The sequence below is a fragment of the Orcinus orca genome, chromosome 1 (genome assembly GCF_937001465.1).
Source record: "Orcinus orca chromosome 1, mOrcOrc1.1, whole genome shotgun sequence".
In the NCBI taxonomy this organism is placed as follows: Eukaryota; Metazoa; Chordata; class Mammalia; order Artiodactyla; family Delphinidae; genus Orcinus; species Orcinus orca.
Window position 1 is genome coordinate 178,326,095 of NC_064559.1, and position 19,824 is coordinate 178,345,918.

At 43.4% G+C, this 19,824-nt stretch overlaps 1 protein-coding gene and 1 non-coding gene across 2 annotated transcripts in view; both read right to left on the reverse strand.

The window, feature by feature from the left end:
* Nucleotides 1-230: 230 nt before the first annotated feature.
* RIMKLA (ribosomal modification protein rimK like family member A) overlaps nt 231-19,824 on the reverse strand; it is a 28,323-nt gene continuing 8,729 nt past the window's right edge. Inside the window, exons 2-5 of the mRNA XM_004266365.3 lie at nt 12,633-12,863; nt 9,183-9,269; nt 3,871-4,074; nt 231-929 (exon numbers count right to left, since the gene is read on the reverse strand). Of these exons, the coding sequence (XP_004266413.1) occupies nt 439-929; nt 3,871-4,074; nt 9,183-9,269; nt 12,633-12,863 (1,013 nt within the window). The 3' untranslated portion in view covers nt 231-438. The remainder of the gene's footprint in view (nt 930-3,870; nt 4,075-9,182; nt 9,270-12,632; nt 12,864-19,824) is intronic.
* Nucleotides 2,522-2,594, reverse strand: TRNAG-UCC (transfer RNA glycine (anticodon UCC)). The gene has a single exon. It is a non-coding gene; the product is annotated as a tRNA-Gly (tRNA).

Genomic DNA, 19,824 nt, shown 5'->3' on the forward strand with positions numbered 1-19,824 from the left:
CACACACACACACACACACACACACACACTTAATGAAGAGCACAAAACTGCAGTCATGTTCCACCTCTTCTGCACGTGCCTCTGTCCGGTGGTTGCTCTTTTGTACAGTATTTCCAGGAGCCGTTGAGTTAATGGGCTCCACTGCTAAAAGCCAGAAGCACAGCACAGAGTCAGCCGTAACATCCAATTGCTTGCAGCAGACATCGGTCTCAAATCCATCAGTCGGGATGTTGTTCTCGGTGAGGGTTTTTATATTAGTGTTTATAAAAACCACAAAGCTAGGCCATTTGCTTCAATCATCGTTAGAAAGAATGCTGAGTGCCCAGATGGGATTTCTAGTTTCTGTGCAAATGAAATCACACTAGTCCAGATTTTATTCGCTCAAAACTACTAGGGAAGCAGTAGGATTTGGTTTCAATGCTGCCAAAAAGCAGGAACTCACTGAAGTTTTAATTCTGAAGCAATCCTGGCGTTAATGTTGTAGCCAGGGTCGGGCAGCATGGGGGCCGGGGCCCCCTCTGTGCTTGCTGAGGACCCCCGGATCTCTCCCAGTTCAGGCTCGCTCTCACTAGAGGTAGACCCGCTGTTGATGGCGTAGACGCTCTCTGTGACTCCCTGAGCTGAAGCACAGCTGTCTGGCTCTTTCTTCTCCCTGGGACTAGACAGTCCTGGGAGGACAGCCATCTTCCCGGTCTGCCTGTTGGGCAGCAAGGACATGGTGTAGTCTGCAATGATCCCGCCCACATCTAAGTTGCAGGCCTGGTCGAAGGCTAGGAAACCCACGTTGGCGTTTGCTTCGCACACCATAAAGGAGCCATCGTCCATGATGAGGAGGTCGATGCCGCAGAAGTCCATGCCCAGGATGTTGGACACCTGGATAGCCAGCTGCTTGCCTTGTTCTGTCAGTGGGCACATGACGCCCACGCCACCTGTGGGGAAAGTGCAGTGATGTAATGGTGACACTGTAACCGAGCAGGACCGTATAAGGCCTTCCCAGAAGAGACCCCTACCCATATCCTCTGCCTGCCCTTTGTCGTAGAAAAACTTTAGTCAAAGAATAAATTTAATCAGAGAAGTGAGAAAATGCGGAAAGAAAGGAAAACAGTCAAGCAAGATAAGATAATAATACTTTAGCCATTAAACAAAGTCAAGGACCTTTAGCTCTTCCTCAAGGACTGCAGTTAATATTCTGAGCCACATCCTGTGAGCTGTTTTGCAGATACTGAAACCCCCAGCAGGTGGAAGAAGTTAAATGTATGCTGCCCACAAGCACGGAGATCCCAGACCGGTCGGAACCAGAAGGTTGATGATGCTGAGAGCCCATTACCTCACCACCAGCCAATCAGAAGAATGTCCACGAGCTGATCACGCCCTGCTCCTTGAACACTATAAGACTCCTCACTACCCCCTCCAGGGCAGGACACACAGTCCTGTGGGCATTAGCCCACTGTGGCCCCCTTTGCCTGGCAAAGCAATAAAGCTATTCCTTTCCATGATACTTCACCAAAACTCTGTCTCTGAGAATTAGTCTGGCCCCAGTGTACGGAGGCCGAATTTTGGCAACAACACCAGGCACCGACTGGACAAATGACCCTTCAAGGAAGAGGTGAGGGATGTCGGGGGAGGGCAGCAAGATGGGCATTTTTATTACCAACAAAAGGTCCGGATGGAAATCAGGACACCCTCTGAGAAAGTAATGATTGTTTCTTTCCTAGAGTTTAAAAAATGTTTATATCCTCTGACCCAGTCATCCCACCATGAAGGAAATAATCTTACATATCGGGAAAAAAAGCTTATGCACAAAGATGCTGATGGCCATCACTTAAAATACTGGGAAGTCAAAATACTGGTACATAGTAGGCACTCGATACTTGTTGATGAGTAAATGAAAAATTATAATCTAATTAGCTCACAGTAGAGGAAAGCAGCATAGTTTACAACCATTACTAAAAATGATAGAGTTCGTGATCACACGGGAAAATACTTAAAAGGATTGAAGGCTGTACAATATGACCATAATTATGCAAAAAAACATCATCAGAAACGACACCAAAATGTTAACATTGGTTGTCTCTAGATGGCGGGATTAATGACAAATATCGTTTTCCATTTGACTTTGCTGTATTTTCTACATTGAGAATGAATTCCTTTTAGAAATTAGAAGAAACAAAATTATTATTTTCTAAGAAGAGAGAGGCCTGTGAGACAAAAATCTCATACCGAGGTCAGAGAGAGTCTGATTGCCCTTACTTGTTAAAAAGCTAAGACCTCAGATTTAATTGTCTTCCTTCAGTCTCTTTGCAAAGACTTAACACTTGTATTCTCAGGAACTAGTGGCTTTACCTTAACTCTGTCCCTCCACCATCTATTATATGGTGTGAGGAAAAGGCTACTGAACAGCTTTAAAACAGCTCATCAAAAACAGGAATATGGATAAATTACAAAACAGTGTACTTTCTAGTTAAAGAATGGATTTTTTTGTTTGTTTTTTCTTTTGGCCGTATGGCTTGTGGGATCTTAGTTCCCTGACCAGGGATCGAACCTAGGGCCCCGGCAGTGGAAGTGCAGAGTCCTAACCACTGGACCACCAGGGAAGTCCCCAAAGAATGGATTTTGTGAGCTGACTGAAAAAGACAAACTGATAATACATAAGGTTCGATACTGTGGTAAGACATGGGATTGTCATGAAAATTAAATGAGATAATATATTAGGTACTTAGCACTGTGTCAACCTGAGCCTAGCATTTGCTTCTATCACAGCGCTTTAGTCACAGTACCTTACGATGATCTGTTGATGCGTCTTCTCCTTTACTGGACCATAAGCTGCCCAAGGGCAAGGGCTCTCATTAATCGCTACACTGTCAGCCTCTACCCTGGAGTCCATGTGGGGAGGCTGCCCAATCACACTCAGGAAGAAGGACCAGATTGGTGTTTCAGCCTCTTCATTAGTCACCAGACTTGGTATACTCATCTGGCGATCTAGGAAATAACGACTGGGTACTCTTTCACATTACCAACATACAAATTCCACTCATGAGGCTGACAATAGATTTCTGTGATGAAGATGAACATTCCCATTCCCCCGGGACCATCTCCATGCACCAAAACTGAAAACAAGTTTTATCAATAGGTTAATGGGATGAGGTTATGCATTTGACCCAGACATAAACTGCAGCTTTCTAATAAGGTCAAACATATAAGAAAAACACAATTTTCAAAAGAAACACAATCTTCAATTACAATGGAAAAGCAGAATATGCTATGTCTCCAGCCATAGCCTTACTTTTCAGTTTCTTTTTTTTTTTTTAATTATTATTTTTGGCTGCACCACATGGCTTGCTGGAGTTCCTGGACCAGGAATCGAACCCGAGCCCTCAGCAGTGAAAGCGCGGAGTCTTAACCACTGGATTGCCAGGGAGTTCCCCATTGCCTTAGTTGAGACTCTCCTTACTTCTTGCCTGAGCTATTGCCACAGCTTCCAAACTCAACTCCCTGCCTCCCTCTCATGCCTTCAATCCATCCTCTTCCCAGATGTCAGTTTTTCTCAAACACCAATCCTCATGTCACTCCCTTGTTTAAAGCTGACTGCCAAGTCCTAACACCTACAGGACAGGGTTCAAATCTCAGTGTCCTGACCTCCCTGGCCTGACCTCCGTCATGGCACTTACACCCACCTGCCACCCTCCTGGACTGCTTGCTGCTAAGGGAAAGGGCTTGTTTCTAATTCCTCTCTGTGATCCTGGCGCCTTGCAGACGGTCTGACCAGATAGGAGGGATCGAGACACATTCACTGGCTGGGTGCAAACATCCTAATGAAAAACCCTGGTGGCCTCCCCTGACCAACAGTCCGACTGAGCTTTCGTGCCTCACCGAGAGAGCAGTTGCTCTGCATCCGTCCGTCTGTGGAGCAGCGAAGCATAGAGCCTATCACCTGGCCACCTACTACCACCACCCGGATATCCTTTCCGTGGGACTCCTTCACGTACTTCTGGAACAGGTAGGGCACATCGTGGCGGATCACATGGCAGATGTCTGAGAGGTGGTGTTTATCTCTTGCGAGAAAAACAGCTTTTCCTTTAAGAAGAAAGACAAAGAGCAAGAGAAGTAGTTAGAGAAGCCTCTGAGTGCAGTCCTTGCCATCCCACCTCCAGGTCCAGAGTCATCCATTCTTTCCCAACTCGCTTCACTGTGGCCCCTTCAATTTCTCTGAATCGACTCTTGCGTCTTATCAAATGGCCGTCGAACCTCATTTTTTTCTGGGTTTTACTCAGGTCCTTCTCCTTTCACAACTCTTTTTTCAAAATGAAATCGAAATGTATTCCAGAAACGCCCAGAAGGGGCCAAAATAACTTCCTAGGGATCTAGTCAATTCGGTTCCAGAAACAGTCAGCACCGCCTATCACCCCAGGATGCTGATTTGGTAGAGTCCATGTCTCACTCACGTTTTTTTCTAAATCCTCACACCTCACACTAGGCTCGATGCACAAAGCAAGTGTCAATCAATGCTTACAGAACATAACTAACTGAACATACTTTAGAGGAATTCCCAGTCAAGATGGACAGAGACCCACAAAAGATAATGACACAGCCTGATATAGCATCAGGAGAGGTCTGTGCAAAATACTATGGGGGTTCAAAGAGGGAGCCACTGCCAGATGTGCTTCCTCCTTTTAAACATAAGAAACTTATTATTTGGCTGTACCCGTTTAATTCTGAAAGGAATGATCCGTACTTCTATTGATCTCTGGGAAAAGCATTCTTTCCTGACTCCAAATTCTGTATTTTCTGCTTGAATCACTTATGCTTTTGCAGTTATTTGGCATCTGCTTTTCCATTTGCATATTAGCTAACAGGTATGAGCGGGGGGCCCTGACAGGTTTGCTCTGTAAACCTGACATAAGCATACCATACCCTGATCCTTCTCGTTCGCAAACATGGAAAAAAGAGATGGTTTTCCTAAGATATGTGTCACCACCTTAAAAAGAGTGGGACATTTCTGAAGTCTTAATAAAAAGAGGAATGGGTATCAGCCCCTAGTGGCCTATAAGACCAAAAAGTAACCTCCAAACCATGTCTCAATCATTGGACATCTGGCACCAGGAGATCTGGCATCTGGCAGCAGATGGCTGGGATTCAATGATAGGCACTGGGGATTCTCTGGACATAGGTAGGATTTTCAGCAGAGATGGGGGCTAAAAATATGGACTTTGTTCCTTGGTTCCTGGCACAGAGGTTCTAATATGGGGCTTAGTCTGCAGTTAATAAAGGAGCTACTGTTTGAAAGCAAGGAGGAAAAAAACTGGGCAGGGGGAAGGGCACTAAGATTAGTTAATCATCTACTGTGTGCCAAACACTTTATTTTTTAAAAAAATTATTTCTCTTACACTTCATACTAGCTCTATGAAGCCATTAGGACAAGGATAGTTATTTTTGTTTTACAGAAGAGGAAAATAAAGGTCCACAGGATTAGTAACTTTCTCAAAGGCATAGCCTGCATGAGTCCACTGCCTTCTTTAGATTTATTTCCATATACTAGAGCCTAACAACTGCTGTGACTTTGTTTACTCCCTATCCATTTTCCCTAAGATGTGTGTGCTACACTAGCAACGACCAATCTGAAAATAAAATTAAGATCACAATTCCATTTACGATAGTATCAAAAGGAATAAAAAAACTTAGGAATACATTTAACCAAAGAAGCTCAAGACTTATACACTGAAAACTACAAAATATTTGAAAGAACTTAAAGATTGAAATAAATGCAAAGACATTCCATGTTCAGAAATTGGAAGATTAATATTGTTAAGATGGCAATACTCCTCAAATTGATCTACAAACTCAGTGCAATCCCCACCAAAATTCCAACTTCCTGTTTTGCAGAAATCGATATGATGATCCTAAAATTCATATGTAAATGCAAGGGACCCCAAATAGCCAATGCAATCTTGAGAAAGAAGGACAAAGTTGGAGGACTTGTATTTCCCAATTTCAAAACTTTCTACCAAGTTACAGTAACAAGATAGTGTGGCCTGGCATAAGGATAGACATATAGATGAATGGAATAGAATTGAGAGCCCAGAATAAACTCTCATACAGATCGTCAATTTTTGATTTTTGGCAAGAGTTCCAAGAGCATTCAGTGGGGAACCAACAGTCTCTTCAACAAATAATACTGGGAAAACTGGATATCCACAGGCAAAAGGATGAAGTTGGACCTTCATCACACCATATACAAAAATTAATTCAAAATGGCTCAAAGACCCAAATGTAACGGCTAAAACTGTAAAACTCTTAGGAGGAGAGATAGGTGTAAATCTGTGTGACCTTGGATTAGGCAAGCACAAAATGACATCAAAAATACAAGTAACCAAAGGAAAAAATAGATAAATTGAACTTCATTAAAACTTTTGTGTATCAAAGAATACTATCAAAAAAGTGAAAACACGACCTACAGAGTGGGAAAACATCATGCTCAAATTACGTATCTGATAAGACAGTAGTAGCCACAATATATAAAGAGCTGTAAAAAAGTCAATAAAAGACCAATAAGCCAACTGGAAAATTGGCAAAGGATTTGAATAGTCATTCCTTCAAAGAAGATATACAAATGGCCAATAATATGAAAAGATGTTCAATGTTAGTCATTAGGGAACTACAAATCAAAACCATAATAATATACCACATTACACCCAGTAGGATGGCTATAATAAAAACAAATTACACATTTAAAAGTTGCTAAGAAAGTAAATCTTAAAAGTTTTCATAATAAGAGAAAAAAATTATGTAACTATGTATGGTGACAGATGTTAACTAGACCTATTGTGATCATTTTGCAATATAGACAAATATCGAATCACTATGTTGTACACCTGAAGCTAATATAATGTTTGCATGTCAATTATACTTCAAGTTTAAAAAAGACTTTAAAAATAAATATATAAAGTGGGCCCACACATTACTAATGCTTGGAAAACACGCATTGTGGCTTGTGGCTTGTTTTTATGGTGGAGGTATGGTGACCATCTGCATAATTTGTCGAGGCAAATTAATATACCCAATATAAAAGTTTTGTTTAGTATGTGAAGAAATTGGAACTTCATACATCGCTGGTGGGAATGTAAAATGGCATAACTGCTGTGGAAAACAGTTTGGCAGCTCCCCTAAAGTTAAACACAGAGTTACCATACGGCCCTGCAATTCTACTCTTAGGTGTATACCCAAGAGAAAAGAAAACATATGTTCACACAAAAACTTGTACATGAATGTTCATAACAGCATTATTTATAATAGCCACAAAGTAAAGCAACCCAAATGTCCATCACCAGATGAACAGATAAACAAAACGTGGCATATCCATACAATAGAATATTACTGAGTCATAAAAAGGGATAAAAAACGGATCCACGCTACAACATGATGATCCTTGCAAACATTATGCTAAGTCAGAGAAACCCACACAAAAGGCCACATATTGTATGGTTCCATTGATATGAAATGTCCGAAAGAGGCAAAGCCATAGAAACAGAAAACAGATTAGTGGTTGCCAGGGACTAGGGGAGGGGCCATTGGGACTGACCTTTAACAAGTACAGGGTTTCTTTTTGGGGTGATGGAAATGTTATGGAATGAGATAGTGTAATGGTTGTACAGAAGAGTGAAGATACTAAAATCCTCTGAATTATATAATTTAAAATGGTACATCTTTGTTTTGTGAATTATATCTCAATTTTAAAAATATCTAAAAATACTATATCTTCTATTTAATTTGTTTATTGTCTGTCTTTCCCTTCTACAATGTGAGCTCCTGGAGGGCAGGAATTTTTGTTCTGTTCCTTTCTGTATCTCCTTGGCACTTTGTGGGCACTCAATAAAGATTAGCTGAGTTTTATTTTATGTATATTTTACCACAATAAAAAACTAGTTGAGACACTGCATTTTTGCACCGTAGTACATGTGAATCATACTCGGAGCCCCATCTCGCCACCCAAACTCATTTCTCTCACTTCTTAGCAGGACCCCTTTCCCTTCCCAGGTTGCTTTGCCCACACCTGTTTCTGTATGTTGCTCATCCAGTTCAAACTCCACATTCCAACTTAAGTCTCCTTTTCTTCCACCGAAGCCTTCCCTGACTCAGGGCAGAGTGGGCCCCTCCCTCCGTTTGGCTCAGACAGGCATTCACCAGCCATCGCCCTGAAGTGCTACTTCTCTACTCTCTACACAATGGAGATGAGAGCAGTGAGTGTGTCAAGTTCATGGGAACTGCTCATTCCATGTCCATTAGGGTACCTCCTCTCATTCCAGATGCCCTGAGCAGTTAAGGATGCCATCTGGGTATCATCAGGAGGTACTCGCTCTCATACCACAAGGGAGGGGGATGGCTTTCTGCTGCACACGTCCTCTTCAACTACTATGTCTTGAGCACTGTAGTAGCTCTTGGAGACAGAGATGGGCAGGACCTGGTTCCCACCCCCTGAGCAGCTCACAGTCAAAAAGGGGAAAAGGCACATAAATCTATAACTGTCATAAGCCGTAGTACTATGCTAGCGGCATGGATGAAGTGCTTCGGAAACACAAAGGGAAGGGCAATTAATTTTGTCTGGAAGAGAGGGAAGGAGACCAGGGATGTGGACAGAGAAGAAATGACGTGGAGCTGGCCTTAAAGCTCGAGCAGAAGTTCACTAGAGGGCAGAGGAAGATGGCATTCCCAGCAAAGGGAAGAGAGCAGAGGTTTAAAGACAGCAGAATACATGGTCTAGTCTGGAATGGATTACGGAGGGTTCACGTGGCTAGAGAAAGTTGCAAAGGAAGATGGATGCTGTTCGTCCAGGGCCTTCAGTGCCACGGTGAGGAATACAAACAGTATCTAATAGGCAACACCAGTTCTTGGGAGGGTTTTTCAGCAAGGGAGTGACAAGAAGAGATCTTTGTTTCAGAGAAATTGCTCCCCCCAACGAATAGAGGATGCCCTGGCAGTGAAGTTAGGGAAACCAGTCAGAATCAAGTCAGGAGTCTGCTGCCAGAGTCCAGGGAAGGGCTGGGAAGGGTCTGGACAAAGCAAGGACAGTGCGGACAGCGAGGAGGGGACAGAAGTAGGGACTACACCACAAGCTCCGCAAGGGGGAGCTCCGTCTCCTCCGAGCAGAGAGGAGGCCCAAACAGAAGCCCGGGGGTAGGGGCACTGACCCCGGTGTCCGCGCGTGCTCTTCACCACGACCGGGTAGCCCAGCGGCTCGGCTTCATCGATCATTTTTGAAAAGTCTTCATGCCCACCTGTCAAGAAAAGCAAAAGTCAGTGAAGGTGAGGCTGATGGTCCAGGGCTCTGGGGGAATTCTCTGGAGGCCTCACATCCCTCTGCTTAAGGCAATGTGAACCCATTCCATCGGACAGACATGCACTGCGCAAGTGCCACACAAAAGGTGGGAACAGAGATCAGGAAAGCAGCATTATCACGCGCGGCCACATGGCAGCGGCTTCACGAGCTCCGGTTCACGCAATCGCCATGACAACCCCGCAGGCAGGGCAGGGATTCTTCCCTTACCTTGGCTGTGGTAGGCAGAATTCTAAGAAGGCCCCCAAGATTCCTACCCGCTGGTGTACGTGCTCTGTATAACCCCCTCTCCTGAGTGTAGGGGGGACAAGTGACTATGCTGGGATAGCATTCCTGCAATTAGGCTAATAATCAGTTGACTTTGAGTTAATCAAAAGGGAGATGATTCTTGGTGGACCTGACCTAATCAGGAGAGCCCTGTAAAAGAAGGTGAAGCATCAGAGAAACTCTCCTGCTGGCCTTGAGGGAGCAAACTGCCATGTTGGAGAGAAGTCCATGTGACAGGGCCAACAGGCAGCCTCTAAGAGCTGAGAATGGCCCTCAGTTGACAGCCAGCAAGTAAGTGGGAACCTCAGTCCTACAACTACAAGGAACTGAATGCCAACAGTAAGCCTGGAAGACCCCAGACCTCAGATGTGGTCCCAGCCCAGCTGCCCTGGCGAGACCTAAGCAAAGAGTCCAGCTATGCTGTGGCTGGACTTCAGACCTCCAGAAACTGTGAGATGATAAATGGGTGTTGTTTAAGCTGCTAAGTTTTCAGTAGATTGTTGTACTGCAGTAGAAAACCAATACCCAAAGAAACCAAGCCCGGGATATTTCTCACCCAAAGGTAAGGCATGATTTGAAAGCCCGAATTGGCTCCACTACACTCCTTTAAGCCTTCATTTAAAAAATATGAATATTAATCTTTGGGGGACCATTATTCTACCTACCACAGGTGATACTGTAGTTCATCAATTTTTTTTTTTTTTTTTTTTTGCAGTATGCGGGCCTCTCACTGCTGCGGCCTCTCCCATTGCGGAGCACAGGCTCCAGACGCACAGGCTCAGTGGCCATGGCTCACGGGCCCAGCCACTCCGCAGCATGTGGGATCTTCCCGGACCTGGGCACGAACCCGCATCCCCTGCAACGGCAGGCGGACTCTCAACCACTGCGTCACCAGGGAAGCCCAGTTCATCAATTTTTTGCAAAGCAAAATACTCTGGGATACTAATAAGACCTGTCACAAAAGTGCTAATGATTAAAAAAAAATAAAGCAGCATGAAAAGGCTGTGTAGATAATCAGGGGCATCTTTACAATGAGGACATTTTATAAGAAGAGAACTCCCAGCTTCCTGACACCCACTGATAAATATAACTCGTTTCTAGCCATCCTTTTGTCCTTCCCTCATAATACAGTGCAAGAGGGGTCCTGCTTATCTGAGGCCATCCCCGCACCTGTGCCTCGGACCCCTTTCCCTCTCACCTCCTCAGGGATCTTGCACCATTAAGTGTCCCCTCTCTGCTGTATCTTCAACCTCTCCGTTCAGAATTCCAGCAGCATTTTAAACATGCTCAGTAATCTCCCATCTTAAACAAATAAAACCCATTCCTTCACCCTGCATTATCTCTTAACTACAACCTTGTATCCTTACAATCAAGCTACTCAAAGGGTTTCAATTTCCTCACTTCCCATTCACTTCCTCATCCTCGACAAGTTGGCTTTTCTCCCTATGGCTGAACTGAAGCTGTATTCATTGAATTCCCTGTTGCTAAATCCAACACACATCTCCATGCGTATGTTACGCATCCTCTCAGAATTAAACACCCCTTTTAATTTCACCATTCTTCTTGGGATGTTCTTTCCATTGGCTTCTGTCATCTCTCTTCTTTCTGTTCTCACCTCTCCAGGTGCTCTTACTTGGCCTCTTGCATAGGTCCTTCTTCCTTTTCCTATTCCCTAAAGGATTCCCTCTCGAACCCTCTTTTATTAAATGTTGTTATTTTATTGTGGTAAAATATACATAACGTAAAATTTACCATTTGAACCATTTTAGGTGTACAGCTCAGGCCTCTCTTCATTCTACATCTTCTCCCTGAGTAATCTCATCCATTCTTGTGACTTCACTTAACATAATGGAAGTTTCCAAATCCACTTCCTTCGTCTACACCTCTCTCAGGAGCTCCAGATCCATTTATCTGCTGCCTACTGAATAGTTTTACTTTTATATACTACAGACACCTCAAACAGAATGTGTCCCAAACTATAATAACCTCTTCCGACAATGCCTTGCCCTACCCACCAATCGGTTTCTCCTCTCCCATGGTTCTAGTCTCAGTGAGTGTTCGCTTTCACATCTGGTTGCCCAAACCAGAAACCAGAGTCACTCTTGATTCCTCTCCATGCTCCGCATAGCCACTCAATCATCATGTCCTAATATTTCTGTCTCCTTCCTAAGTCCTGAATCTGTTCACTTATCTTCATTCTTACTATGGCCACCTTAGTTTAGACTATCATTGCTCATTTGCATTGTTTATAAAGCCTACCAGTACATATCCTGTCTCTACTTTGCCCCTGGTCCAATTCCTTCTCCACAGTGTAGCCAAAGTGACATTCTGAACTCCGATCAGGCCATTTCCTTGCTTAAAGCCCTCCAATAACTTCCTGTTAGTCTCAGGATTACCCCTGATCTCTTTCATGTACTGTATATGGTGACTTCTTATCTTTCTAGCCTTATATCTCAACCCTATCTCCTTGACGTTCCACAAACTACTCAAAATACCACCAATCGGTCATGCTCTCTCTTGCCTCTAGGTCTTTCTATATTCTGCTTTCTTCTTAGACTGCTCCCCTGTCCCCCTTGCTTTAGCTGGATAACTTCAGCTAGTTTAGATGTTCTCTCTTTTGGGAAGTCTTCTTTCCTCATCACCTACTAAACTAAATTAGGAGCTCTCCTGTGTATTCCCATACCACCTTGCGCTAACTCTTATCCTGGCACTGCACTGAAACTGCCTCTGATGAACTGGGAATGCCCTGAGGGTAGGACTCTCTTACTTGTTGCTAGAGCCTAGAGCCTATTGTGGTAGTTGGCACACAGTGTGTACCAGCTACATATTTAATGAACGAATTCCAGAGAGAAAGAAGCAAAGACATTTCAGACAGAGGGAATGACTATGATAAAGACTCAAGATGTTGAATCATCTAAGATGAACAGATTCGCCTTGAAAACCAACAAGAGATGCCAGAGGCCTTCTGGGGAGAGAGAACATAGGGATGCAGGCTATTTGGAAAGACAAGTTTCAATCCTATTTTAAGGACACTCACCATAGGAGAAGGTGTCCGGCATGGGGACCCCATGTCCAGCCAGCTCCTGGAATGTCCAGAATTTGTTGATGCAGTTTAGAATGCTCTGTGGGCGGTTGACTAAGCGGCAGCCCAATTTCTCCAGGTGTCGCAGGACGGTGATGTCACTGTCCGACTGCACTGAGGGTGTGGGCACCCGGACGAGCACCACGTCTGGGAAAGTGGTGAGCGCCTTCTGGTTCAGCTGCAGGCCTGCAATCAAAGGAAGAAAATGAGCTCTGGGCTGGCCATCATCTAGTCCCACCAGAAGCACTGGTTCCAACAGACTCCTCAAGACTGAACCTAGCAGGAAGATAGCCTTGAAAACGGCACTTGGATATCCTGTTGTAATGAGAAGCTACCGTCCACCCTATACTCCAAACAAATGGGCAGAGCACGACATTGAGGAAACACAAAAGAATGAACAGGGTGGGGCCGGGACGGGGGGAAGAGCAGCATATCAAGAATAATCCAAGTTAGAAGAATCCATAGGAGATAATGCAGTCCAGCACCCTCCTTCCACGTAGGACTAGTGTTACTCAAAATGTAGTGGCTTAGGAGGCTGGACACTTAATGACAAGGAATGCAGTAAAGGTCACTTATGGTATCTTTACCACTCTTATGACTTCATCTTTAAAAGTCATCTGGAATATTACGAATACAATGAATGTAAAAATGTCAATGTTAGGTAAAAAAAACAGGATACAAAATTATCAGTACAAGTTAGAAAACGCTAGAAGGAAATATACCAACATTTTAACAGTGGGTAATGGGATTATAGATGATTTTCTATTTATACTTATCAGTATTTTCCAAAATATCTCCAACTGTGTATTACCTTGATAACAAAAACTTTAAAAAAATCAATATACTAAAATTCAATTCAATATTAAGAAAAACTAGAATGCATCACAAAACAATTGGTCTATATAGCCAAAGGACTTAAACCTGTATGATACTGGATGAACTGGTAGTATTAGCTTGTAGTGAAGACTCAGAGGAACAGGAGTGCAGTCTCAATTATCTGTGCGGCTCCATGCAGAAGGATTATTTGGCTTGTCTTCTATGACCTCAGGAGGTACAGCTGAGGAGCTATCCAAAAGAGCATTATTTTGTCTGACTGTTCACTTCTGTATCCCCAGCGCCTAGAACAGTATCTGCTGCATGATAGGCACTCAGTGTTTGTTTAATTATACAGAAGCTACATGGAGATAGATTTGGGCTCAACAAAAGGGATACTTTTCCTCTGCCTTAGGATGGAATGGGCTGAGTAAGGCTCATTAGTCATCCGAGGATGGCACAGAAGGAATGCAAAAGTTAATAAGTTCACAGCAACCTGCTTGATCTCTTTCAACCCTGATATCCTATGGTTTGCATTACTCTAAGTAGTTACGTAGGCATCTCCGGTGCACCCAGCATCTGGGGATGGAATGATGGAGACAGGAAATAGACTGGATAGGGCAATGAGAAGTGAGTTCAGGGAACTACTTGGTCTGCCTTAGTGAACCTTAAAGGAGTCTCTAAAACGCTCTACAGAAAACATTTTAAACACAGTTTGAGAACCATCTTTTAGGCTTTAACCTAAAGCACCTTCGCTTTCATAAGTGATAAAAGTGTACAACCATATAACTCCAAGAAAACAAAAGGTACTAAGGAAGTTACTATTCCTCTATTGTGGGATGAATACTATCAATATAAAAACTCTAAGCAAAACAAAACAAAAGCAAGCAAACAGAAAAACCAAAACCACAAAACTACTACATGGATCTAACTTGCACAGTTTCCTCTCATTCTAGAGGTTTCACCAATTTAAAAAAAAGAGAGTAAGCACAATCATTAAGTTAAATTGTTTTTAGTACTTCTGCTGATAGTGTGAACCCAAGGAAATGGAATATAATTCTCAGGGATGATTTGTAAAGAGCATTCAGGTTATCTTTACTTTGCCATCAGAAAACAGTATCATTTATACATGCTTTTTCCTTTGCCACTTAGCGCCCCTGGGGAAAATAATATGAAAGCGGGAAAAGAGTAAACCCTGAATAATATCCTCAAAACTGGTAGGAGAAGAAAGAAAAGTATTCAAGTTGGTGAAAATGGCAAATAAAATACAGAACACTGAGGGGAAAAGCAACAGCCCAGAACAACATTACATAATGAGATAATATATGCAAAAATGCTTTGAGAACCACAAAACGCTATAGATATGCAAGGCACTGGCATTATTATCACACAGACACTCTACTGAGCAAGGTAGGACACTGTATGGAGATTTGTACCACCTGATGAGAAAAAATGGCTTTGCAACAGAAAAGTGACCTAGAGAGATGAGAAGCAGCAGAAATGTCTGGGTTTTAAATCTCAACATGAGACCACAGACAAACGGTAAAACTTCTAAATGGGAAGAAAAGAATTCAGTCATTTCTGGAAATACCAACCACAAGTGGAGAGAGACAGCTCAGCCTCGATAAGCAGATTCACGTACACCTAGGAAGTCTTACCAGGATTTCATCTCTCTTCTCCAAAGGTAAATCTTTGGGCTTGGCTCATTCCAACTGAAGCCTTTAATAAATGAAGAATGGAATGGGTTAACGTGGAGCTGAAAAGGCTCTCCCAAGCAGTTAGACAGGTCTGGTCTCTGACTGTGCTGGCCGTCCAGCTCTGTGCAGAGAGGGACGTGACGTGTTTAGGGAAAACATATGCACAACCAGTTACTTCTCTGCCCATTGACCCAGCTCCAGCATCCTTGCTAAGGGGCAATGTCACTTGTCCCATGTTCATGCCCATTTTCTTTGCTGTTTGCACCTTGTCTAAATCACCATTTCTAGAAGTAGGAGACAAGAGTCTGCTGCTCACCGTGGCATCCTTTAGCAGGAAGAGCAATTCCACAGAGCCACGGCCAAGCACAGTTTGGGTTTAAGGCTGGCACTTGGCAAACCTGTCAGTGAATTCTGAAGCCTTTAACCACTTAGCGATCTCTCTCCCTCTCCCCATTGATATCTCCTTTTGGGAAAGGATGGAGCTTAATGTGTCACCTTTCCTGGGATCCTTAATGTTCCCACTGCAATCTATGGGCCTTAAACCAAGGGAATGAAGTGCTGATGCAGGACCTCAAGGAGGGCAGGGCTCTGCTTGGCTGCCAGCAACGGAAGGAAAGCCCTGAACAATGAGGGGCTCGTGCCCTCAATAACAAGGGATTTCACGTGATTGAGTGCCCTAGTGCCCTCAGGCATCACCTTGATCTGGGAAGCAAGGTGGGGGGAAAGGAGCTGAGTTACTTCTGGGATATTTGGGGATCTCCCAGATTGCGAGACTGGGATTGAGATTTACTATTTAGCCTCAAACCACTTTTTTTAAAAAACTAAAATGATCACTATGTCCCCCAACAGGTCAATAAGATCGTGAAAAAGATCAGTCCCCAAACTAGTTAGTATAATGACCAATAGCCAACCTAATCTAAATCAACTTTTTGAAACCACAATATTTTCTCCATATTACTTCTAAAAAGAATAATATACTTTTATGGGTAATTATGTTTTTGACTCTATTATTTATATTTGGAAATATTTTAATGTATTAAAAACAAGACAGAAAAATGAGTAACTTTTCCAAAGAACTGAGCCTGTTTTTTTTCTAACCTATATATTGGATTAAATTAATTCTACAAAACTAGACTTTTGCATTTATATGTACAACAGCAAAGAAATGCGCTTAATAATACAGAGAAATAGCTTTAGAAAGAAACAAGTCATTACTGGAAAGTAGAGCTCTAAGAATTAAAACCCATTCTCAATCATTCATACCAATACAGGGAAGAAGCATGGAAAATAAAAGGTGCAGTCATCCAGATCTGAATTTGCCTAACATTTTTACTGATCATCTACTGTGTTTGAAGAACTTTGCCAAGAACATTCATATGTATTATTGCATTTAAATTAAAGACATCTTGTTAAAAAAAAAACAAAACAACATAGAGAACAGACTTGTGGTTGCCAAGGGGGAGGGAGGGAGGGAGGGAGAGGGATGGACTGGGAGTTTGGGGTTAGCAGATGCAAACTATTACATTTAGAGTAAATAAACAACAAGGTCCTACTATATAGCACAGGGAACTGTATTCAGTATCCTGGGATAAACCATAATGGAAAAGAATATAAAAAAAGAATGTATATATATGTATAACTGAGTCACTTTGCCATACAGCAGAAATTAGCACGACATTGTAAATCAACTACGCTTCAATTAAAAAAAGAAAACATCTTGTATATGCATCCCTGCACTAGATCTGACTGTCAAAGTCTTTGCATTTACACAGAACTGATGCACAGTGGGTCCAGACCCATGGGCACACAACACTCATTCATGTACACACATATGCATCCCTGGCTTCACAACTAAAAAGCAAGCTTCTTGTACGCTAGGAAAAAAAAACCCACAAAAACCCTTCATGTACAAAGCAAGTGGCAGAAATAAGAAAATAGCAGGACACTGTAGCAGGAGAGCAAGCAAGGACCTCACTTACAGCAGCTTTTAGGACCATTACATTTCGGCAGGATCATGTAACCATGGCTGGTAGTGAAGCTCTGAGAGTTGTTAAAAATGAATCGACACTACAAATAACATAAGCGGATAATAATCCATTAAGTGCTGCACATGACTGTGTTGTGTTAGGAGGGAGATGTGTCATCCCAAACATGATCTGGCTCAGCTCAATCACTCTCCAGTTTTTCTCTGGTCTCTTTCTACCCTACCCCACAGCATTTTCTCATAAGGAAGTTACTTTTATTGTTACCGAGTAGATGCTATGCCACTCCTCTTTCCCTTTTAAAGGTCTTTGTTACAATGCCCAGAGACATCTCACCTCTACCTCATTAAGACCCACAGTCATTATGTGGCCACCTTCTCTTTCCACCAACTGCTAATTTGAGGTCATTTAATTCAATTCAACCTTCACTGAACTGTTGAGATGAATCAGACATACTCTGAAGCAGGAATACAAAGATGAGCCAGGTGATCTCTGCATACCAGGAGCTTATCGTCTCCTTACAGAGAAATATATCAACATAATTTTAATTCATTCAGTCACTCAACACATATTTATTGTTCCATGCATTCATTCAGTGAAGATTTATTGAGCACCTACTTTGGGCCAAGCCCAGTGTTAGTTTGGGTTTCCCCAGAAGGACTGCTGGAGATAAGGACTGAAGTGCAAGAGGTCTATTATCACGGTGGCAATTTCAGGAAACACTGGAGGGGGAAGTAGAGAAGGCAATGCTGCAAATAAAAGGTGTGTTATGAAGTGAGTGATCACCTTGGCACCCAGGGCTTAATCTTGCCGGGTGACAATAAGAAACGGTTTAGTGCACACTCCTTGGTTACCCCACCCAAGGGGCGAGGAAGCTAGCAATTTATAATATTCATATACCAACCCTGTCTTTGGTTGAGAGCTGATCGAGGGGTGTGGTATTAATTCCCTAGTCCTTCCGGCTTGCCATGCATGTGTGGGCAAAGTGAGCTTCTGTGACCAGAGAAAGCCCTCAGGCAGAGATTCAGGTGCTGATGGTTAGACCGGTGGCGGCGGCAGTGTAGGGCAAGAGGGCAGGACGGACACAATGCCATCAAATGGTAAGAGCAAAAGGGACATGGGAGGGCCTCTGACAGGCACTATCTAAAAGGCTGGGCATAGGGGTTGAGGTGTGAGTGTAACAAACAATATCCCTGGAATTTAAGAAGAAAACAGACAACTGTAACTTATGCCACTGATGCTCTATGCAGAGCACCTGGGTATTAAGAAGAGTTATCAGTCTGGTTTGGGCAGGGGGTGGGGAGGCTCTAATGCAACGTGAGAACTGCTCTAGCAGGCATATATATCAGGGTACAGTGACAGCGAAGGAGGAGGGAACAGTTAGGTGATTATTTCTGAGAATCAAGGAAAGTTTCAGAAAGGAGATGTTGACTCGTAGAGCTTCTGGGCACAGAAGAAATGTGTAAAACTAATAAATGCATAATGTCTACCCTTCAGAAACAAGTCGATGGTAAAGGCATGGCAACACATAAGCACTGAGTTCTGCGACAGCTCAGGGCAAACGTATTTGCAAAGGCCTTTCAAGAAGTTGAGGACACATGAGATGAAAGGCAATTATGGCAAAGTAGATAAAGTCCTGGCCTCCAAGTCAGAGACTTGATTTAGTTCTGCGCCGTCATTTCACAGCTTGGCAAGACACAGAAAATGTCCCTGGGTCTCAGTTTCCTCTTCTGTAAAATGGAAGAACTTGAAAACCTTCCTCTCTCCCACACCTCACCAACACAATGCTTCCTCGCAGCCACGAAGACAAATCTCATCAGGCCCTTTTCTCCTTTCCTATCAGGCTCTCAAGAGTCCAGTCTCCAAGGCCGTGTCACTTCCCTGGACTCTGAACCCCACCTGGCTCTGACATTGCCTTTTCTTTCTTTCTTTCTTTTTTTTTTTTTTTTTAACATTTTGGCTGCTCTGGATCTTCACTTCATTGCAGTGCACGGGCTTAGTTGCCCCAAGGCATGTGGGATCTTAGTTCCCTGACCAAGGATTGAACCTACGTCCCCTGCATTGGAAGGCAGATTCTTAACTACTGGACCACCAGGGAAGTCCCTGACATTGCCTTTTCTACTCCCACCTTCCACTCCTGCCCATCTCCCCGGTGCCCTCGGGGACTCAATCAATGGGACTCAATGGGCAGCAAATCTCCTATCCTTGAACTTTTCAGCAACTGTTACCTTCCCCTTCTTTTTCTGAGTCTAACTGAACCCTGACTCTGCTTCCCCACCAGCCCTCCCAAGCTGTGGCGGGTTTTCTCTCCCTCTCACCTGGGGTTACTGGGCCTAGAGGTAGGAGAGACGTGCTCCTTCCTACTCTCATCGCAGCTTGACCAGCATCCTTCTCTCCTCCTAAAACACCCAACTTGCCTCTCATCTGACAACACCACACATCTCCCCGCTTGTGCAGGTCATCTAAAGACCCCAGTCACTCCCCTGTCCTTGAAGCTCTAGCTCCAGACTCACTGACTCTCCTGTGCTGTCACAGATATTGGTGATTTCAATATCCCCATGAAGAATTCTTCCAATTCCCAGGCCTCTCTGTTTCTTGACCTCCTTTCCTCCAAGGATCTTGTCCATCATCCCACCCCAGCCACCAGTACCAGTT